At 39.5% G+C, this 18830-nt stretch overlaps 1 protein-coding gene and 2 pseudogenes across 3 annotated transcripts; all 3 read right to left on the reverse strand.

The window, feature by feature from the left end:
- Nucleotides 1-229: 229 nt before the first annotated feature.
- Nucleotides 230-3858, reverse strand: LOC103720019 (UDP-glycosyltransferase 91C1 pseudogene; annotated as a pseudogene). Its single transcript, XR_015967893.2, has one exon. The product of XR_015967893.2 is annotated as a UDP-glycosyltransferase 91C1 pseudogene (transcript).
- Nucleotides 3859-3986: 128 nt separating this feature from the next.
- Nucleotides 3987-14603, reverse strand: LOC103720018 (protein DEHYDRATION-INDUCED 19 homolog 2-like). Of its 2 annotated transcripts, XM_088702681.2 has the most exons (6): nt 14521-14603; nt 14267-14429; nt 14009-14154; nt 11355-11434; nt 10931-11197; nt 3987-4319 (listed from the first exon to the last, which is right to left on the reverse strand). In XM_088702681.2, the coding sequence occupies exons 2-6, from the start codon at nt 14340-14342 to the stop codon at nt 4217-4219; spliced, it is 672 nt and encodes a 223-aa protein (XP_088558807.2). In that variant the 5' UTR covers nt 14343-14429; nt 14521-14603; the 3' UTR covers nt 3987-4216. The 2 variants fall into 2 exon arrangements, with proteins under 2 accessions (XP_088558807.2, XP_089780860.1); XM_089924734.1 differs by lacking the exon at nt 14521-14603 and having other exon boundaries at nt 14267-14500.
- Nucleotides 14604-17453: 2850 nt separating this feature from the next.
- On the reverse strand, nt 17454-18699 carry LOC120105683 (putative zinc finger CCCH domain-containing protein 21; annotated as a pseudogene).
- Nucleotides 18700-18830: the final 131 nt, after the last annotated feature.

Below are 18830 nucleotides of genomic sequence, written 5' to 3' on the forward strand. Positions count from 1 at the left end.
TATATATATATATATATATATATATATATATATATATATATATATATATATATATATATATATATATATATATATATATATATATATATATATAAAAGTTCACATAGCCACAACTATAAGAGTATTCTGTTCGGTAGTTACAAAATCATTCCGCTCCTAAGGGAGGGGAATGTTATGATCACACGACTACAACTGTAGAATAGTAAATGAGTATTCTATTCCGAACCAGTGGTTACAACCAAGAAATATTTTGTTATTATCCGATACTTGATGAACAAAGATGATGGCCAAGATATCGCATGGGCATGCAAAATTCAACCTACTTAGCCATTCAAAAGAGAATATTTGGTAATATCATATTTGATATAGCTATGATATTCTTTGGGCATCCCGACATCCTCCTAGGTAAAAAAGGTTTGCTAAGACGATGATTCATATAGTTCTAGTACGGATAGGATACATCCAATAAGATCATAAAACAGTAAGTGCTTGGCTTCAAGTCAATGATTTGTTGCGAGCCGAGCCCCAAGGAGGAAGTTGATGAATTCCTTCAAATACCTATCATGAAGCTCTTTGTCAGCAAATACAGCTGCCATCTCTCTTGCTTTTCTTCTCAATCCCTCCACTTCATTGGAAAGCATGACCATTTGCAAGGCCTTGGCGACCCCATCCCTGTCATACGAGCCATCATCCCCTCGCTCCACCTCGACTGCAATGCCCTTCTCCACCAGCAATCTGGCATTAAGGCCCTGATCAAATATGTTTGGCAAAACTATCAATGCATTCCCATAGCGAAGAGTCTCTATTATAGACCCCCACCCAGAGTGAAACAAAGACCCCCCTACAGAAGGATGGGCCAAGATCTCCAACTGAGGAGCCCAACCGAAGCATACCGCGCCGCGGCCCTCGGTCCGGGCTGCGAACCCCTTCGGAAGAGCTTCTTCGTCACCGCCCGTGACCCAAGCGGGCCTACGTAGGGCCCACAAGAAACGAACGTTGGAGAGCTCAAGCCCATAGGCGAGTTCGCGGACTTCGCTCTCGCTCAACTTGTACTCGCTCCCGAAGCTCACGAAAACGACCGATTTAGGGGGCTGGGCGTCCAGCCACCCGAATATCTGGCCCCACCTGCCGTTCCGATCGGCGCTGGCCGCTGGAGACGTAGCCGGAGGGATTAGGCCGACGGGAAACACCGGCTTCCGGTAGATCCTCCGGAGAACATCCAGGTACTCCCCCTCGTACTCGGGGCAGGTCCGTAAGGCGATGGCGGTGCACCCCTCGACGGCAAGCCGGAACCGTTCGACGTCTGCAATCCCCGAGGTGTTCGTGGTGAAGACCTCCGAGTAGAACTGCTCCGCCTCCCGGCGGCGGAAAGCCACCGTGGAGCCGGGGGGGAACCATTCGGGCGGCGACGTCATGCTCTCCGGCGACGGCCAGCGCCTCCTCCGGCCTTCCTCTGCCAGGACCTCCGGCGGGCCTGTGAAGCCGGTGGAGGCAGCGTTGAAGGCGAACAAAAGGACGGGGAGCACGCCCAAGTCGCGCGCCGCGGCGGGGACCCAGTAGGGGAGGAAGTCGTGGAGGATGACGTCCGGGGACTCGTCGGCGAGGAATTTCTTGACGGGGTTCTGCAGGAAGTCGTAGGCGATCTTGAGGAGAGGGCCCTTGTCGGCGGGGACGTCGACGGTGGCCTCGGCTTCCTCGGGGAGGCCGTCGACGCGGGGCAGCGGGAGGTCGACGAAGGCGATGAGCGGCGTCAGGTGAGGGGGTATTTTAGGAAGGCGGCGGTTGTTACGAGGGCTGGAGAGGAAGGAGACGCGGTGGCCGGCGGTGGCCAAGGCGAAGGCGAGGTGGAGGTAGGGAATCATGTGGCCGAAGGCGAGCCATGGGAGCATGGCTATGTGGAGGCGTTGTTCACCCATCGCCATTATTGTCTTCTGGGCCTTGGAACAGTTTGGGTGTCGCAATGCGGTGATAGCTGACCAGAAATAGGCGACCACAGGAAAGTGTATATAACCATCAATCCTGCTTTCACTTCTCAACATGCTTTCACTGAATCTACTACATTTATTACCACTGCTCGATTCGGTTTCGGTGAATCTGCTTTTATTTTTATTAATAACTGCTCGATTTGGTTTCGGTGAATCTGCTTTTATTATATATATATTCCCACTGCTCGATTGCATGTATGCCACTTTTGACGGTTGAGAACTTTAGGTGCCGGTTTTTTAAGCAAGCTGCCTGTGAAATGCCTCCATTGCTGCATGTTCGGAGGTTTCTCTCTCCCATGGCAACCCTCGCATGGCTTCCTCTATATCCACGTGGATGGTTTGGAGAAAATGACAAATCGAGTCTATGCACGGGCGGCAATTTTTTACCTTCTCACCCGTTTAACTTGTTTCATACATGGGTTCAGTGAAATAGATAGATTTATGTTTAGAATTTTGACCTATTTAATAAAAATATTGGGTTCGAATTGAAAGAATTTTGACCTAACCAATATTCAAGCCAAATCTGATTGCCGCCTCTAATTAGTCTCTGGGAAAAGATCTAAGTAGCTAGTAGGGTCAGCTATGTCTGGATGCTAGCTAGTTATATATAAATTCAAAAGGAGGTAAAAAAACAAATAGTTAGGATTCACTTTTTCGTTTGGAATGAAATTGGAGATGTCCAATTAGTCAAACATGCCCGAGATGTTACTAAATTTGGTGCTGGCATGCCACATGCTGCATGCACCGTCACGGGGAGCATGTATAATCACAATTCACACATTATGCATGGATAGCTATTGTGGATAGATGAGATATCTTGAACTCAATCCCAAAATAAAATGAAAGGAACTTAATTTAATCTTAAATTAAAAAAGTAAACACTTGATCTAATATATTTTTTTGAGAGAGAATTTATTTGATATGTTATCAAATCAATGTTTATCGGCATGCATTAATTTAAAGGCTATCAAATGTTAAGGGTAGGTTTTAAATTCAATGTCCCATACTTTCTTTCCTTTATTTGTTTCCTTTTTTTTCTTGCATTTCTTTCATTTCTTTTATTTTTCTTCTTTTTTTCCATACTTCTTTATTTCATTCATATCCTTCCTTTTTATTCTCCTTTTTTCCTTTCTTTCATTCATTTTTTTCTTTTTTATTTTTTCTTTCATTTTTGTTTTTTGTTTTTATTTCATTCATATCCTTCTTATTTTTTTTTCTATATTTTCTTTCTCCCCTTCTTTCTTTTTTCTTCTTTCCTTCCTCGTTTTTTTTTTTTTACTTCTCACTTCCTTCCTTCCTTTCCTTCCCACCACACACCCCACCCTCTCATTCTTTCCTCTTTTATCTCTAAACGGGTTTTGGAGTCCTCTAACCATCCAGATCCACTTTTTCACAAGAATAAAATACATGGTTGGGGCACCCCTGTAAGACTAGAATTTATAACATTGGCTAAGGGTTTTAAGTGCCGAGATGGAGTTCTATAAAGCATTTTTGAATAATATAATTATCTTATTATCCATTCTTGAATAATATAAAGCATGCATTTTGAAGTATAAGAAAAAACAGCTTGGAGTTCTAAACCCAATAGAAAACTGAGATGGGCAACAGTAACATCCTTAACAATTGGGAGGCCATATCAATAAAGGGAGTCAGTTAAAGATAAAAAAACTATCACTAACATGAAAGGAACTAAATGGTTGAGGTCCATGATTAACATGCTATAAACTACATTAGTAGTTGATCTATCATATATTAGAGAGCTAACGTATCCAGTAATATTTCACATGAATAAAGCTCTTGTATTTACTATTTGTAAAGTTCTAACATTTAGTACCCAAACTCGAGCTCGAGGAGATCAATGATGATAGAAATAGCAAAAAGAGCAAGGCTGCTTGGCAGTTCCAACTTGTAACACCATGTCTTAGCAACAGAATGAACCTTATCAGCAATCAATCTAACCTGTAATTCGATGAGGAATCAGACATGACGCAAATAGATAGATTGTTGTTGTAGAAATAGTCGCTTCAGATATTGATACTAATGTTAAATGTATAAATACAATCCATGCTCCTCCCTCTCTTAAGGCAGTTATAAATATACAACCATCAAATAAATGCTCCCACTGATCCAAAGGAGATGATAAGCAACAATTACAACAATGACGCAGCTTGCTGATGATCCTGGCGTTTTCTCAACGGCCCCTTTAGCCACCATAGTGGTAGAGAACTCCTTCATAATGTGTCATCAAATATTGTAGAGAGCACAAGCTCCTGTACAAATTCACTCCTTCGAGCTCTCTCCTTCTGGTCCTCGTCAGATAGAGATGGTTCCACCCTGGTAGTAAGTACATCAAAGGGTTAATGAAGTGGATAAAAGAAGTCCAGAAAATATTTAGAAAACTACAACAAACATATAGACTAACATAATGATACTTCAATGCAATAGATTACTGTGGACTAAGAATTATAGGAAGGAACAATAATTACATGGTTGCATGAATCAAGAACATGACAACAACTTCACAGTAGAAATGAATGTGTAGAGGTGCACAGGCCCCTATCGCACTACAAGTTAATTAAATGTTGGTCCAATATTTTCTCTAAAACTAAACGTAAAATGAATTCAGCTGCTGATAATAAATGGGCAATATGCCAAAACAAGATCATCCAGAAAAGCAGACCACTTTGAAAGGTGAACTAGTTGCCTAATGGGTCTCATCGGATTATCAGAACAAAATTAAAAATTAGAAACTAAAGGGAAAAAAAAGCAACCTAAGCTTTTTCCCTATTATTATAGCAAACCCCACTTCAAGAAGCATGCCATCACAAAATCACTTTATAACAATAATTTAGCCACCAATAATCCTAAGATGAGATAGATTTCAGCAAAGGAGTTGTTTTACTGTGAATTACTCAGTTCAAAGAAAAAATAAATTATTAAAAAAATTCTGATTGACCAGATTACACTGTCACGGTATCACCTCTTTCTGAGAGGGAAAAAATCAGCTAAAATTCCACGTCCCCAGAAATCCTAGTACCTAAATTTTTTTTTTTCTTAAGCAGACAAACTTGGAAAACAAATTCATCCTCAATTTGTCTAGAGTGTGAAGGAATCAAAATTTGTTTAAAAAATCTCCAAACCCCCAAAACGAACATAATCATCTATTCCGATTTAATTACATTTATGCAAGTCTTTTGGCACAACGCTGCATACCTAAAGCTGCCAAATAATGCAAGATTATCAAAATCCTGTAGCATTAATGGCAAACTTCTGTCATTATTCATAAATACTGGCTCATGGACATCCAACTTGATGACAAAAATGTGCATTTTTAAGTACAACTCACTACCATCAATCATATATTACTAGGTTTCCATTCTTTTACCGGTCCCCACAACATCTAGATCCAGGCTGCTGGAATTTCTTATGCCATAGGACTGACCTCAAACAATATATAGCAAGAAAAGGCATTGAAATAGGAATTCTTTCACTCTTCTTCTAGATTGGCGGGCGGAATTTGCAGCATTTTCAAAGTAGAACATACAAGTTGTCCAAAATGTGCCAAAATAGTACCATTGGCAAGAGAAATCAACTCCAGGATTCAAGATAAAACTAGCCAATATAAGGTATAATCCATCACCTCAATAAAGCTACAACATACATCAAAAGAACTCTCACTAATCTTTTGCAATTCTAGACACTAACCACAGTCTAGAGGTATTTGGCCACAATCTCGACAATAACAGATCCGATTTACCCTTGTTCTTTTCAAAATTCGTACGAATAGTATTCATAGAAGTGCAGAATGTATCATGAAAAATGAGATTGTGATCCTGTTAAGGCAAAATGGATCACATAATATCCATCCAGATCTATTTCCATATCTAAATTTATCCAGATTTGGACACAAATTTTACATCTGACTAATATCCAGATCTATATTTGTATTTGTCAAAGAAAATGGATACAAATATCGATACATGAATTTCTGATCCGTATCCAAATGTCCTATCCTAGTTGCTATCTCTCATGATAATTGTTTGCATCCTTGTTTAGTCTCCTCAAATAGTTCTCATGAACTCCAAAAGGAATAAGTAATAACATCAACAAGTCTATTGTTTAAACTTCTTTTTCCCAAATAGCTATGTCTATGCATTAGTGTATTGCATCCTTAACGGTCAGTATTTGAATCCAAAGTGTGTAACTCAACAGAATATTAGGATCCACCAAAAGAAAAAGGTGATTGAGTGGATGCAGTTACTTCTTTTTTGGTCTTATGTCAGATCATTTTGGTTTTAGAATAATAATAGAAGTTAGGAAGCTCAGGTACCTATTTTGAGTTAACAAAAAATAAAGTCAAATAACATTCTATACATTGAGTTTAACTATCCAACTATGCCTGCATTTGTATCCGTACTGTCAATACCCAATCATATTAACATCCATTAGAACAAATATCAATACAAAGTTTAGCATCCAATTAGTCTCTGCATCTATATTCATATTCGCCAAATAAAATTGGATACATATATTAATATTATTGATATCCAACCCATTTTTCAGGCCTGGATTATGTAGATTTAAATGTCGATCAGAAATATGCAGATCATCCTGAAGTAATGATCTTTAGCTACTGATGAAGATTCAAGATCTTATTGATATACCTTGAGTGGGTGAGGTCCAACAGCTGCTCAGCTCATTAAAATCTGAATGGATGAAAAACTTATTTTCAAACTTACACCACTGTAAGAGACATGGAGGATGTCTTGGAGAATTTACCCAGTTAAAGAAGACATCAACCATTTGCTGCTACAGTTTAAGGACAACAAGGTGGAGCATGTCAACAGAGAAGCCAAACAAGTTAAAGATTGGCTAGCATATTTTGGTAGGGAGTCAGCCACGGATTCAATTCGTTGGCAGTAAATCATGTTAAACTAATTCTACATTGTATTTGATATTTCTGTGTTTACTCACAGAAATGTAGAACTGTTTAAATGTGGCTGATATAAATGTTTCCCTTTTATCACGGATGCAAGTCAAGGGAGAATAACCTGTTAACGAGGATCTCAGCCAGCTTTCCCTGGAAAACTCAAAAAATAATAAGAAATTGGAGCAATCATGAGGTTAGATGGCATGATGTTTAACTAAAGCAGGGAGAGAGGAAAAAGAACTTAAGAATCATACAGGATGATAAAGCATTTCAGTAAAATAGTTGCAAAGATTATCTACAATGACAAAGTATGCGGAAAAGCTGAAATGTGATTGTAGAGGCGGAAGGGGTAAATGTCAGAATGTTAAAAGCAATTATGATACATCTGCAGTTTGGAGAAAATGATTTATGAGGCAAAAGGGAAAAGGGAATGGTGTCAACTTTATAATGGGCAAGGTCACTACTACAAAAAATTCAGAGACAGTTGAATAATTGCTTATGCATATTTCTGGAAATTGCATGTCAGCCAGATACTAAAATCGTGAACTATTGGATGGCAGGGATATGGTGTGCAGGCAGTTGTTTTTTGGAAAGAACTCGAGACATGAGGAAACAAAGTAGGTGCAAGGACTCCTCTTCTATTTGATTGATAGAGTAAGGTTAATATTGGATAAAAGGATGGCAGAAATCATAAATGCATGCTGAGTGATGTCTATTGTAGGTAGCTGAAGGATGGAGTGCAAAATTTGGAGTCGACCATCATGTATAGATCTTTTCAGATGTTTATTGTGGATAGAGGGATAGCTGTGCTGGAACAAGGTGTTAACATTATGCGATTCTTTCTAGATACAATTATCCAGTTCCATTCAATTCCATCCATCCAAAGTGGTACTTCTCATTAAGAAAAAATATTGATAGGGGTAATTTTTGACTCATATCCTCTCCTTAAAATAGTTTCCTATTCATTTGTATTGTTCTTTGGTATCTAAAAGTTGCTTAAGGTTCTGCTTCCTTCAGTATTGACCTTTAACATACTTTGACTTATTTACATAATAAGTTAAAAACCAACTTATTTCGAAGAAATATTATCCAACAAAAAGATAAGTATAAACAAAGCTACGAATGCCTGAAACCAAGATAGAAACCATAACAAACACAAAGACCAACCGAAACCAGATATAAAGGAAAATTCTTAATTTAGAGACTCCAACAAGAAATCAACCAAGGATAGTAAGTTCATCCAACAATAAGCTTTACCCCAAATGAGGATTTGATTTTATGTGTCCTTCAGCAAGTGTTCCTATTAAGGGCTATATCCTCAACCACAACCGACCAGTCCAATCCTTTAAACAATGATTCCATAACTTAGGTCCGCCCCTCCCCTTTTAAACATTTGAGACATTTGATCAATTCTCAGTTCTCACAAAGGTTTCCTCATATTCTGTTTGAATGCTCATGAAATTTCATTCAATTCCTACAACTTCAACATGAAATTTAATAACAAGTTTCCTCTGTTACATTAACAATCCTCCACCAAAATTCAACAGATGGTCCAATGTTATCGGTAATGGAATTTTCCATCAATCTCCAAACCTATATGGATAAATGTGCTTTCAACATTACATATTCATGTCTTTTGAATTATATAGAGGTAAATACGACTCCTCGCTATACAAATCCAGTATTGTAATCCTCCTTATTTCTTAGGATCACTGACTTGCACAGTTTTCCACCAATGCCGGTAACTGAAACAGCTCAAGTTGAAAATCATGCCTCCTCAATTTTTTGAACTTACAAAGGAGGTGATTAAAAAACACAAACCATACTTTCTGCCGATGATTCAAATAATTTGAAGCTAAGGTTCAATACGTCCTGTACTGCACACCAGCCAGTACGCATATCAGTTACAAGACAGGGTACCAGTTAGTACCAGAGAGGAAAAAAGAGGGTGTGAAAATACCTTTAAGCTTGGCACTAAGTGAGTAGATTGGGGGCTGGTACGAGCTGGTTCATCGTAGTTCAGGATGGTCCAGACTGGCTAACCTAAGAAATTGTCCCAAGGGTTGCCAGGCACTGGTTTTAGGCTAGAAAACCCAGGTACACTTGAGATTTTAAACATCACTGGAGGCAATTAATAGCTAGCAAAAATAAAATTTAGAATCTCAATTTTTTTCAGTCATCAATAAAATCTCGCTTCGGTAAAAGCTTGGAAATGACTGATATTAGTTGTTAATTAAGATTCTTGACAGAACTCTAACAGGCCTATACATACCCAAATTATGTCCATAAGGCTAATATAGTAGTAGAAATAAATGACCAGTATCAACTTCAGTGCAACACATCAACATGCAAATTACTAATCTGCTCTTTGCCTTACATATAACACAAATAACTAAAACAAGCAATAGAACTCTTGAGGCAGCTAATAACAAGTTACAGTACTCCTGATACAATAAAATAACCACAAGAACTAATAACATGACTAAATATAATACGACTAAATAAAAATGAAGTCCGCACTAGATGTCATGGATCCATGACAAACTAAAGGATAAGCAGTAGTTAAGTTATGCACCACAAGCTCACATTAGGACTACAAGATTCTAAGTACAACATTCCAAATGCTGAGGTTCAAACAGAAGTAAGAGAGAATAACAATAACTATCAGCATAAGTGTCCCTATGCTAACCAGGTGATTCCGCATTTAACATCAACCAGCCATAAATTCATAATCAGTGGTAACTAAAAAAACATTTATCATCTTGTCCTAAGCCTCTAGAACTTCAAGACTAACTTTTATATCTCCTACCAATAAATTTCTCAATTATATTAATATTGGAGTGATGGCAGTTGACTAGAGCATAGGTTCATCCTGTAGATGATAGAGTTAAATTTTGGTTGTCACCCCAAAGCTTCGATGATATCCCTCGAGGGAAAACCATAAATCATGCTTTCACTATTACAAGCTTTAGGAATGATAGTGATATCCGACATCACAAGCTCCCAATGTTGCCATCCCAAAAATCCAATCCCACCGTCCATGAGCATTACCTTAAATTGAATCATTCAAACATTTGCTACTAACTCGCATTTAAATTGAATCAGAATTGATAAATGATGTACAACATAATTAAGAGGTTAAATGATGCATTTGAATGTTTGGGCCATTAGTTGTGATCAGGCAAAACAATGCACTTAAAGGTTCGCCATTTTGGTACCAGTGTCGTACCAGTTGCCATGCTGGTACAATGTCGGTATGCCCGGTACGAGGATCGGTTCAGTATACCAAGACTCAATACGCCCCCCATATCGAGCCTCAGTTCGGTAACGGTACGGTACATTACATCCGATACACAACGATACACACCGGTATAGCAAATCTTGATGTACTTCTAATTGAATATACATTGTGATGCAAGTTAAAGCATAGCATGATGCAATACAATTTTTCCTTCCACAGTATGAAAAAATTGCATAACATCCATATAGTAGAGATAGAGAAAAGCATCAAGAATAACTTGAGGCCACCATATGATTCAACACAAAATACAATACTGAAAATTATAGTACAATAATCCATAAGTTTATCTGCATTTCTTGATCTCATACTCCACCTAATTTAAACTTTAACTTACAAAGTAATAATTCTGGTGATTAATATGCATTATTGTCCTCATAGATTTTACTTTTTATAACTAGTACGGAACATCATGCATCATGTGCTTGTCCAAAATGATAATTATCTTCACTACAAAATAAGTGATAATTAAAGTATTTAAGACTTCTGAAAAGAACATTTTTTGAAAAAAAGGGAAGTTGCTGAACCATTGATAAGTTGCAAGAAATAAACAATATCACCAGTTTCAATCATGCTGACACCAGATTCTTAAGACATAGGAAAGACGGGAACATTAAATTACCATAAATATCACCTGTTTCAATCATCTAGCATACACCAAATTCTTGTGACATAGGGAAGATGGGAACATTAAACCATGAATCCAACACATCATACCTCTCTGCAACCTTTTCATCTAAACTCTTGTTAACCAGACTTCCTTCATCCAAAGACTCAGGTTGTACATCTCTTGATGCCTCAGCCACAGGTAAAGTGTAAATCAATGATGACAGAAAGGGATCAGGTGCCGCAGCAGAAGGGCCAGCCATGTAGGAAGATCCTCCAAGAAGAGATTGTAGATTGCCTTCCCTTAGATCCTTTCTCAACAAAGATAGCATTGAATGGGACCCAGGTGAACCTCTGCGGAATCTCCTTCTATATTGCATGTGATTTTCTATTAAGGAATTCAATTGCTAAAATTATTTAAACACCAATCATGACCATTTTATAAATATATAAAGAAATACAATAACCTTCTAAGCATAACATTATTAGTTTAAACTTCAAAAAAGATGATAGTCATTCATAAAGACAAAAGGATATCTTGAAGAAACTTCCATGCTGTGTTGTTATGTGCCCAACCAAGTCCAAACCAACCCTAGCTGCACAAATGGGACATACCTGCAATTGCATAATTCATCCCAACTCTAAGCATTAATAGTATTTTTCAACATAAAAATTACATGACATGAATCATAAAATTTTGGTATTATATGCTAGGTAATGGTATCTTTCATATGCATCCAAGAAAAACTATTCAATAAATTCAATAAATTGGAGACTTCTGAACACCAAAAACACCACTACTTGTGGGTTGATATACTTTTAAAAAAAAAATCAACTTAAAGCTGACAGCATCTATGGTGTATTTCACATGCATGGTACAATATTACATTCTCTTGTGTTTAAAGTATCTATCTATAGTTCTGCGTATGAAAAAAGAATGAAGAAATCCATTTTAAGCTGTATGATGCAACATAAATATGTACTTCACTTTGATACAAGTAATCTACTTCAATTTCATGGATTTTCTATTATAGTTCTTGTATTAGTTCATGATATAGCTATACTGATTTGGATCGTATTCCTGGTCTGACTTAACATGATCCAGGGGCAAGAGGGGTGCTTGCAACCCTGGAATTTCTAAAGTGTCAAAAACTGGATATATACCTACAGATTCACATGTGATCCAAGCTCATTGCAAGGTCATCTTCCAAATGAGATCTTTAAGTATTGATAATTTCCATAGATATCACAACCTACACTTTTGGGGTCCCTTTGCAAGATCGGTTTAGCACCAAGGCAACCCCTTTAGGAATAAATTGATAACATGCCTGTGTGGCAGAGGCAAATCATGTTTAGCATAAATTTGGTTGGAGGGGGCAAGATTTATGGCACAAAATTTTTGAAGTTGTGACTCAAAGAGCTTTGCTATAGTTATCTTTTCACGCTTCCTGTTATTGATCAAAAGTAGAGTAGGACCCACTGAACCCATGGAATATCAAACTTCTGATACCCCCATGCAGTGCAAATCCACTAGAACTTAGAAGCCACATTACAGAGGTATCAGGTTGTATTTGTTTGTGATGAAAAAATTGTTTGTATCTGTCCAAGCATGCTTTCCTTCTCGTGAACTCATTCTATACATACTCACTTTTACAGATATGATTGTGAACTATTTCTCAATTTAAGGTTTCAGTTTCATTTGTGACAATGATGAATTTCTGTCTTTGTATTCAAGCAACATATTTGTGTCTACCAATTTCCTTTTCTTCTTATTTCTATTTTAGGAAAGACATGTTTCTTCTTTTTGACAACTGATGCCAATAAGGCTGTTGGTGGGCATATATCCAAAGTGACCATCTGTGGTGCTCAAATATCAAGATCCCCCTGACAAGCGTCAGGCTCCAGTGGCCCCTGTACAATGGATTTAAACTGCACCCTTCTTTTATTCATTTTTCACTGCCTTATGCTTATTATTTTTAATCGTCTAAGTTGACTTTCCACCAGGTAAGCAAATTTATTAGTTAGTTCCCAAAAATTTTTAAATTAGAAAGCTTGTATAGATGACTGGAGCCGCTTAAACAAAATTCCTGAATCTGCCAGTAGGTTGATATTTGTAGTTGATATGATCTTGTGGCACAGTAAAAATACTCGCGCTTTCAAAACTCAGTCGTACGAAAGCACATCTTTCTCAGAAGTTAAATGCTTAAGCCCACTTACAATGCCTGATGGAGGCAAAATAGATGGAGCAACTAAGCACATCACTTTGATAATATTGACCAATAACATGGAAAATCTAAAAACAAAGAATAAGCTTATTACAGATCCATCACCATATAATGGCACTCAATATTAACCAAAAGACAATGCTGATACACGCATTTCAAACATTCCCAGCAACTTGAATTCTAAGACGCTGTACTTACAAGGCAGTTGCTCGTGTCTAGTTGTTATCACCCACTTCACATAAAATAGATAGGTGTTTAAAAATGGGAAGAGAGGATCCTTGAAGAAAAATCACAATTTCTGTAGAGATTGTTTACACAACAAGCAAATTACATGTGTGCACATCTAATTTCAGGAAAAATGCCAGCTTTGACAATTATAGTTGAAGAGAATATCTATATTTACAAAATGGCAACCAAAAATCAACTACGAGAACAGGTGTGACATGGAGTACAGCCACAAAAGCAAGTGAATATCATAAAATTCCTACAATTTTTTTATTTACTTAGAGGGTGGCAACTCTGCACCAAAGGAACAGCAAGCCTAAGTAATTTAATTAAACAAGAAAAGAATAAAAATCTGAGAATACAAAATTTTGACCATAGAAAGGTAAAGATAAACATCTCCAATCCCAGATTAAAATCCAGCAGAACTCCCGTAAGTAGGTAATATCAGCAGCCGATAAAGCTATAAAAATCCTGCATTCCCCCAAGCTAATAAACTTAGCTAAACAGAAAGTGAAGAAAACACCTAAAAAGTTAGAAAACGCATAGACTATATCTACCATTAGAAAATAGAAAGACTTACAAACCTAAAAAATCCCAACAAAAATAACCATCGCCATCCCAAAAAATGTATTTTTATTCAACAATTATAGAGAAAAAAACATAAAGCTCATCCATTTCAAGATCGGATAATTCCAGAACATTGAAAAACTAAAACGAAAGATTGGATAAGAAGTAATACCCCATTCTTAGCCTCCACGGGGTGCTCATCATCGATGTGGCAGCAAAGCCCGACGATATCGAAATCCTCGGAGCAAAACGGGCAGGGAAACTCCGCGCGGGAGTCGTCCTCACCGCCATCAATCTCCTCGAACCCAAGGTACAGATCTGGCAACCAGAATGTTCATTAAAACCCACTCCCAGAGGCCCAAAAACAACGACAAGAATCACAGCCCCCTCAAATAACTCCCAAAAAGGAATCAGGATCTTGAGGCCTCACCGTATCGCGATTGGTGAGCGGACTGGCGGCGCTTCGAGGCGGCGAGCGAGAAGCGGCTCCAAGAATCGGCCTCCATGGATTCCTCTTTTTTTTCCTAGCGAAGCTTGGATGCGATGATGCGATTCCTGCCCGGAAAACCCTAATCCAAGAACCCGGCCAGTGACTGCCAACCCCAGAAATAGTTATTAGAAATAACAATTTACAAATAATAAGCAGAGGAAATGAGGACGAGAGAGGGGCGGAGTGCTGATAACCCTTTCTGCGAAAGCGCTCCCACCGACCGACCCCGCTGGTCAGCACTCATGCGGGCCACTAACCGGACACAGCCTTTGGTCGGAATAACCGAAATGGCCTTAGCCTCGAGATAGATCATAGATGACGTGTATGGTGTTGAAGAGAAATGGGGCCCACTACAAAATGCGGTGGCTGGATCTCCTTATGCTGTTTGCTGGATTTCCGGGCATCCGATCTCAAGGAATGGTGTTTTTTTTTTAATGGAGAAAATCACGCGGCCGCAGACCATTCAGACCACGAACGAGGCGCAGGGCACGTGGAGTTTATGGGCGGAGTTGATGAGACGATCCGCGTTGGAACTTGGAGCCAGAGCTTGAGGATAACCTGTCTGGTCTCGGACAGCACACATCCTCTTCTACTAACTAATGGCCAGGAGCGTTCGGATCGGTGATTCACACGTGCATCAGAAAATTTTCAAGAAAATTTGCGTTGAGAAATGAGGGACCTGATTTACGAGTCCCGTTTGTCCAGTGGCGGCTCTGTAACTCCGGTACCGACCCAACGATGTGTTCTTCGGATGGTCCCCATGAGATTTGGATGTGTCATCTTCTTATTGTACTTTTCTAGTATACATTAGAGGTTTATTAGGATATTTTTACTAAAAATTTCATAAAAATCATGTCTAGTGGGGCATCTAATGTATATTTTTTAAAAGACTATCCAGATTCAACTTAAATGTCTGGTCTTTAGGAAAAAAATCATAACATTGGATCTAGATGAAGTTTGATTGATGCAGAATTATATTTAAATAAATAATTTAATTTATAAATTTTATATAATATTTATTTTAGTTTTATAAAAGTAATCAAAGAAACTTTTTGAAGGTGCCGAGGAGTTGAATATTTTGCCTGAGTCGAAAGGCAGAAAAATTGCGTGGTTTAAAAAGCCGGCACACAACGCAAATCAAGCGCAGCCTACTTTTTAAGGAGTCCGGAGGATGCAAGAGGAGACTTCGTACGATCTTTGGAATCGGAGCCGTGCCGGACACGCGATTCTATGGTGGTTCGCTTGTTAGAGTTTCTGATGGTACACGTGGATTATGTGATCTAAAAGCTTATTGGACCCGCTGCCGAAGCTGGGCGCCGTCGATTATGTGATCTTAAAGCTTATCGTGCCCGCGAGCACCAGTCGTCCATGACCGTGGGAGACTAATACGATACACGAGATGATATCGTGTATGCCAAGCTAACTGATGCTATGAGCAGGGAGTAGAATAGTGAGGTGAAATGTTTTTCAAATAAGAAATGAGAAAAAGGGTGGGTCAAACAGTTCACGTGCAAGAGTGGGGCCGGACAAGAGTGGAGTTGTTAGGACAACCCCCCTTCCTACCTTTTTTTTAGAGGGTAAAGCTAATTAGGCCCAAACAGGGCGCCCAAATGCTGCAAGAAGTCATGAAACCTTAATGTCTTCCTTGGTGTCTTGTATGTTGCGTTCTGCCAACGGCGAGGCTATTAAAAAAAAAAAAGAATTGATTAGGGTGCACAACGCCATTGACTCAGACCACCTAAATGCAGATCTTTTTGCAAATCATGCTTACCTAATTTGGTTTTATGCATTGCAAAAAGAGTTTAAAGTTAAGGGGAGCAATAGGATTCAATTGGTCAGATTGGATGCCCATCGGATCAAAAATTCATTAATCTAAATTGATCTTATTTATTAAATAGGTAATCATATCCGACCCGTATAACTCATTTATTAAATAAATCAAGTTGCACTAAGTTAAGAAAATTTTTAATAGATTAAATAAATTTATACAAGTTACATAGATTAAGCATGTTGGATTAAACGTGACAAAAATATGTTAAGAAGTTTTAAACAAGTTAAATTGGCGGGTTATGATTCGACTTAATTATTAAATGAGTCAAACTAGATTAAATAGGTCAAAGGACTAAATTTGAATCCAATCTATTTAATAGATAGGTCTACATCTATTTAAAACAGAATATTGTTTGTAGGTCACATTGAAAATTTAGATTATAAATTGCCATTTCAATTTAGAGTAGTATCAGTGATAGCTCTTTATTAAAAGAAGAAAAAGACCGCTTTACCCAACATAGAAGCTTCCAAAGGATGATGCTTCTAGCCAGCCGCAAACAATTGCAACAACTCAAATCCTAGCATAAAACCATTCTCCCCATTCCCACGAGATGGGAGAGGGCTCTAATAATATAGAGGAGGACGCATTCTAGACACTCAAAAGAGGTGCCATGCCTATATCACTACATATTTTTCAAATTACAAAATAATTGAGCTGCCTTTCTGGGGACTTGGTTCATCGGCTTCCGGTCCAATAGAACCGATAGATATATTTTTGTTTTTTTTAAGAAAATCATATCATGCAATTCTTCTTCTATTCTGCTTTTCACCCTTGATTGTGCATGCACGAGAATCTAGGTGACTTTTGATACCCTATTGCTCGTTTCATATCTTAAAAACATTTCATTCATCGAGTTTAGTATATCTTTTCCACACGGAAGCCTATCTTGCTATTTGACCGTAATTCAATTTACCTGATTTTAGCTTAAAATCATTGCACACAACGCCCACAATCCTCCAGTTGTCATGATGTTTCAGTTGGAGAGAAAATGCGGAGTGTCACACAACAATCGTCCCGTACAACTAGGCATATGCATTATAGAAAACTTCTTGGACTTCAGTTAGGACATCGATCCATCATCTTTTCACGACTTCTCTGAATATGTAGAGGGCCCAGTTGGCCCATTGCGCTACCCACTGGACGTAATAGTAAAATGCTCCTCAAATATATATATATATATATATATATATATATATATATATATATATATATATATATATATATATATATATATATATATATATATATATATATATATATTGCTGAACCGAATGATTCATGCTATTCAAATATGCATACATATAAAATAGTTAAAATATAGTATATTACAGAGCGCACTAGGCAGATCACTTTTTCTAACTTAAATGGTGTCTTCGGAATGGTTGGCCACCTAATCTGCAGCCTCATTAGCCTCTCTATAGATGTGCTTAACCTGAAAAGCCACCTAACCACCGACCATAACTAGAATGAGGTGATACACATCCATACCGCCAACAATCCATTGAACCTATCCAATAGCAGTAGCCAAATCTCCATCAAGCAACACACGCCAAGCATAATTTAGACCGGTCTATACCGCCCTAAACTTAGCCCCCGGGGCCGAGGTGCCAGAAAATTTGGCAGCTAGCCATCAACCACAATCACCGTAGAATCCAAACCTATAATAACAAAGCCTCTTTCTCCTATTCATCCAGCCCGCATCAATCAAATTTGTTCTTTTAGGAAAGTCGGGATGGGGGCTACAAGGACCTGGGGAGGGCGTGGCGGAAGTGGCAGCGGTGGCCGTAAGGGCAGTCAACGCCGGAGCCGAGCATGCGGCAGAGCTGGGTCTTGTGGCGAGGGTGCCGGATCACCGGCCTCAGTTCCTGGATCCCGTGCGCGAACTAGCACCGCTCCCCGTACGTGCACCATCCCTTCTTCCCCCACTTGTTGCACAGCTCCGTCTTCGCCATCCCCTGGCTATAGACCTCCACTTCCCCGCCCCACTCCTCCCCCTGAATCAAACGAATCCGACGTCAGGATTGAGATAATAATCCGATTACGACACGTGGCGAGATCAAGTGTCTGCTTCTAACCTTTTGCACCGGAGACGACAGGAGGCGGAGGCGGAGGCGGTGGGGTCGCGTCGCCTCACCGCCCTCGCCCGCCAGCGGTTGCTTCACCGCCAAGAACCCGCGTGACCGGATCGAGATGCTCTTCGGCAGGCCGCCACGTGTCGCGCCCTTCAGCCTCCGCCGTCCGATCCCCCCAGTGGTGCCGGCTCCGGATCCGGATTGGGAACGTCCTTCGCACCGTTTGCTCCGACAATCTTTTGCTTCCCCTGTACCTCCGGAGTCGCGGATTCACGGCCGGCCGTGGCAGCGGCGGCGGAGGCCTCCAGCTCCTCGAGGAGGAAGGTGAGGTGGAGGTGGTCGGCGGTTCGCTGGAGATTGTCGGCGCGGAGGAGGTCGAGGTCGGAGAGGGCGGCCTGAAGGCGGCGGAAGTAGTCGTTGTAGCAGTTGACCATCTGCTGGAGCTCCCGGATGATCTGGTGCTTCTGCATCTCGAATCAGTGGCCGGGGATCCGTCCGGCCAACTCCGGAGTCGATCCGTCATCGTCGTCGAAGGAGCAGCACGAGCTGGGCGTCGCCTCCACCGAGTTCTGGGATGCCGACGGGTTGATCTCTCCCTCCA

The sequence above is a fragment of the Phoenix dactylifera genome, chromosome 8 (genome assembly GCF_051530095.1).
Source record: "Phoenix dactylifera cultivar Ajwa chromosome 8, Ajwa_hap1_PhDact_Kaust_v1.1, whole genome shotgun sequence".
Lineage (NCBI taxonomy): Eukaryota > Viridiplantae > Streptophyta > Magnoliopsida > Arecales > Arecaceae > Phoenix > Phoenix dactylifera.